Here is a 5,079-nt window from a genome sequence, read left to right on the forward strand (position 1 = left end):
AATAGTTGCATGATTTTTATCATTCTTAAAATGAGATCCTAAAAATGGCGATATTAAGTAAAGTATTCAACGTCATTTGGTGAGGTTCAAAATTGTATTTTAACAATCTTAAGGAATTAAAAAAAATGATATAGTCCAAACAAAAGAATGAAATTATACTAACCAAAAAACAAATAAAGAGATATCACTCAATGGAAAAAAAAAAGGTGCAAAATCAAAAGAAAAAAAAATTCACCCCTTTAAGGTGCAAAATAAATGTTTATTTTGCAACAAATAGTTGAATCGATTTTTTGTACATAGTCTTGCGAGCGAATACATTCATATAAACCATTTCACCTCATTTTATTTTTTATTTCCTCAAAATAACTAATTTAACTTAAAATAATTAATAAATATTTATTTTGTAACGGATAATTGAATCGACTTGTTGTACATAGTCTTCATTTTTAATAAATTGTCCTTCATTATATATATCTTATGTAATTCAACTTAATTTCATTTTTTTATTATCACTCCGATTTAATTACAATATTATCATACATTCACTTCTAGTATGTGTTATTTAGTTTTTCGATCAATGCATCTTTGTATAATTGTTTTTATTTACATTTTTCCCTCGATTTCACTAATTTACTTCAATTATATTATTCAACTTTATTACATTGAGTGTAATTATACGAGTTCATTACTCACACTATAGTAGTTCATTTTTTATTTTAGTTGGTTCATTTTTTTATTATTATATCGCATTTAATACTATATTATAATACATTCAAATAAACAATATATTTTCTTTATTTTTTAATATAACTTCACTAATTAATTTCAACTAATTAATTCAACTTCATTTCACTGAATATAATTATTTCGACTTCATTATTTACACTATAGCAGTTCATTTTCTTATTATCAAATCGACTTCAATACTATATTATAATAAATTGTCTTCAAGTACATGTTATATGGTTCTCCGAGCGATATCCCTGACTATGATTCATTTTTTTTTAATTTTTTTTTTCACATTCACTAATTTATTCCAATTCATTAATTCAACTCTATTTCATTGAGTATAATTATTTCTTATTATTATATCACTTTTTGTACTATATTATAATTCATTGTATTCAAGTATATGTTATATAGTTTTCCGAGCAAAATCTCTACGTAGGATTGATTATACTTTATTTTTGCTTTCAACTTCACTAATTTATTTCAATTAGATAATTAAACTTGATGAACGCTGAGTTTAATTATTTTGACTTCAATACAATATTATAATGCAGTGTCTTCAAGTATATGTTATATAGTTTTCCGAGTGATATTTCTGCGTATGATTCATTTAATTTTTTTTTTCTCTCAATTTCACTAATTTATTTCAATTAATTAATTCAACTCTATTTCATGGAGTATATTTTTTTTTCAACTTCACTAATTCATTATGATATTATACTAAGGCTTATACTAATCCAAATTTTTTTCACAATTGCGCAATTTTATTATTGTACCTCCATAATAAGTTATCACATAATTTCATTGTTTAATATATTTATTCATTTATAATGTATTCTATGAAATTTTATATTTTTTAGGGAAAAACATCTTCAACTGTTTTGACAACATATATATTAATTCATTTATAATATATTCTAGGCATTTTTTTTGTGCCTAACAACTTCAATTGTTTCTCCAACATAAATATTCCTTCATTATATATCTTATAAAATTCATTTTTTATTACAACTTCACTAATTAATTAAACATTATTTCATAGTTTTACCATAATTACGGCGACATCATTAGTCACACAATAATGGTTCATTTTGTTAACATCATATCGATTATAATACTTTATTATAATATATTCCAATAAAGTATATGTAATATAGTTTTTTCGAGCAAAATCTCATTGCATGATTTAGTTGAAAATTTTCTGTTTCATTACCCACACTATAGTACGTACTTCATTTTCTTATTATTATATCGCTTTTAATAAAGTATATGTCATATAGTTTTTCGAGCAAAATCTCTACGTATGATTGATTATACTGTATTTTTTCTTTCAACTTCACTAATTTATTTCAATTATATAATTAAACTTGATGAACGTTGAGTTTAATTATTTCGACTTCAATAAAATATTATAATGCATTGTCTTAAAGTATATGTTATATAATTTTCCAACCAAAATGACATCGTATTCACAATCACTTTTTTCCGAACTTCACTAATTTATTTTAATTAATTAATTAAAATTTATTTCCTATTGTTATATAGCATTTACTGGATTATTATAATACATTTAGTCCAAGTATATGTTATTTATTTTTTCAATTGATGCCCCCCATCATATGATTCATTTTATTTTATTTTTCTAACGCTTCACTAATGTGGTTGCCACTACTAGATAAGGTGGCAAAGTATAACTCACATATTATTGAGGTCTAAGGTTCAAAATCCACCAAGCACCTTTTTCTTGTATTTCGCTTTTTTTTTTTAAATCATCTTCGAATTTTTTTATTAAATATTTGAAAAAAAATATAAAAATGAAAACAAATCTAGGAATACTTTGAAAGGAATCTCTAAATTACTAGAAACAAATAAAATTAACATATAATTCGCAAAATAAAAAAGAAAAATCGAAAAATAAAATAAATGTCTAAATAAATTTAGGATTATTTTATGAGAATCTCTAAATTAGTGGAATCAAATCAAAGATTATTTATTGGAGAATAAAAATCTCTAAATTAGTGGAAACAAATCAAGAATTATTTTAGGAGAGTATCTAAATTAGTGGAAACAAATCAAAGATTATTTTAGGAGAATATCTAATATCTAAATTAGTAGAAACAAATCAAAGATTATTTTAGGAGAATATCTAAATTAGTGGAAACAAATCTTGAATTATTTTTAGAAGAATATCCAAATTAGTGGAAACAAATAAAAAAAACATAATTTTTGAAAAAATACAAAAATTTCAGAAAAAAATATTTTCGAAACAATAAAAAAATAATATGTGGAAACAAAAAAAAAGAATTTTTTTAAAGAGAATCATAAAATTAGTGAAAACAAATAAATAAAACATAATTTTAGAATATAAATAAATAATTTAATCATCTATAAAAATAAATAATATTAATTTAAAAAAAAAAGCTGGAAAATATAAGGAAACAAAAAACCGAAAAATTAGAAAACAAAAAAACCATAAATTTCGAAAATCATAAAACAGAAAAAAAAAGAAAAAAAAAGAAAGAAAGAAAAAAAAAAAAAACAAAACAATATATCTAGTAAGGGATAAATTTGTCAATCAATAAATGACTAAAAACCGGCCCATTTGAGCTAGTAGGAAAACCAGCGGTTTTTTTGAGGTGTCATGGCCACCAAGTGTCCAAACGTCATTTCCGTTATATTAAATTAAAAGCGGATTCAGAAACCAAATTCTCGGCCGATAATTTTGAAAAGAAAAGTAAAAATCCTACAAACAAACATCAATGAATTCGTATAAACTCGATTTAATCCTAACCCTAACCCCAAATCTCATATCTAATCACAAATCCCAGATTAATAAAAATCCGGATTAGCTAGTTTTGTCAGTAAATGATACACATCCAAATCTCAACGGCCAAAAACAACGCCTAGAAATTCAGATCTGACGGTCCAGAATAATCATAGAATTCCGCCATTTCCTGACCCGAACCCGTTTCTTCGCGGTGGAGCCTCCGCAGCGAATCCAAAATCCCCGATCCACACGCATTAGCCCGACCCGAATCAGTCATATGGAGCGGCGCCGTTTTACTTCGAGACGTCGCAACCGCCGCCGCGTAAGGCGGAGGAGCACCGATATTCAGACGAGATGACGCGCAGCTGCGATCCGCCTGCCATTATCACAATAGATCGATCAACGATTCGCTCATGATAGGAAAATTAATTTTCCGAATCTGATTCCTCAAAAGCTGAATTACACAAAAAATGAAGAATAAAAAGAAGAAGAAAAAAAAGCAAACCTCAATTCTCAACAACTTCCGCGAAACGACGACGTCTTGACCGTCAACCGCCTCATCGTCGCTGGAGTAGCTCTCGGCCGGCGGCGGCGGAGACCAGGGGACGACCTGATTCTCCTCCTCCTCGGCCAGCTCCTCCTCCTCCGACTCCGATTCTCCGCCGCCGCTGTCCTCGCACATCTCCTGACCGGCGCATTGCTCGCAGACGGAGACGGTGGGGCCGAGCTTGCCGCCTGAGGCGCTCCACGGCGTCGGCGACTGGCAGACGTCGCAGAGCAGGTTCCTCGAATGCCGCGCCACGAGGAAGTTGGCGGAGTGCACGGCGGCGTCGCAGTCCCAGCACAAGCTCGCCCGATCCGACGCGCAGTACATCCGCGCCTTCGCTTTGCACAACTCACACCTCCTCATCGCTCCTCTCGATTTCTGGAGAAGAAATCACTGATTTTCGCTGGAGATGAAGAGATAGGGAGGAATACGATTCCAGATATCCAAGGGAGGAAAGGAGAAGAGAATTTTCCGGTTGCGGAGTGATGAGAGAGAAAGTGGTAACTGATGTGAGAGAAATAGAGAGAGGAGAGAAGGAAGAAGAAGAAGAAAGTATGGAAGTAGAAACAGTTCTTTATTGGTTAAAGGCAAACATGATCTTCTTTATATATATATATATGATCAATTATATAATTTTAAAAATATAATATTCGAGCTTTTTTTTCCTGTCCAAGCAAATTTTGGCAGTTATATTTACATAAAGTTATTTATTTCTCTTAAATACTTAAAAAACAGTTTATTAGTCATTTCGAAAAATTATACGTGAAATTATTGAATTTTTTCTTTGTTTAGTTCAACTTGCAGTCAACCAGCGTAAAACCAACGACTTATTGAAATGACGATAATACCCTCCAACCTCTACTAATAAATCCTAAAGTTTACCAACAATTTGCAATCAATTATACCTTGGATCTTCTAACATGTAAAATATAAAAATCTTTTTAAACCAAATGTGATGAAGAATAATAAATATAGTAGTAATTTATTTTAATTATTAGAGTTTTATTTATGATGTTTATTGTTTCAGTTTACGAGT

The 5,079-nt window shown here is 29.1% G+C and overlaps 1 protein-coding gene across 1 annotated transcript; it reads right to left on the reverse strand.

Annotated features, from left to right (window-relative positions):
• Positions 1 to 3,426: 3,426 nt before the first annotated feature.
• LOC131012619 (zinc finger protein CONSTANS-LIKE 2-like) lies at positions 3,427 to 4,639 on the reverse strand. Its single transcript, XM_057940603.1, has 2 exons — positions 4,002 to 4,639; positions 3,427 to 3,872 (listed from the first exon to the last, which is right to left on the reverse strand). The coding sequence occupies exons 1-2, from the start codon at positions 4,404 to 4,406 to the stop codon at positions 3,633 to 3,635; spliced, it is 645 nt and encodes a 214-aa protein (XP_057796586.1). The 5' UTR covers positions 4,407 to 4,639; the 3' UTR covers positions 3,427 to 3,632.
• Positions 4,640 to 5,079: the final 440 nt, after the last annotated feature.

The sequence above is a fragment of the Salvia miltiorrhiza genome, chromosome 2 (assembly GCF_028751815.1).
Source record: "Salvia miltiorrhiza cultivar Shanhuang (shh) chromosome 2, IMPLAD_Smil_shh, whole genome shotgun sequence".
Taxonomy (NCBI): Eukaryota; Viridiplantae; Streptophyta; class Magnoliopsida; order Lamiales; family Lamiaceae; genus Salvia; species Salvia miltiorrhiza.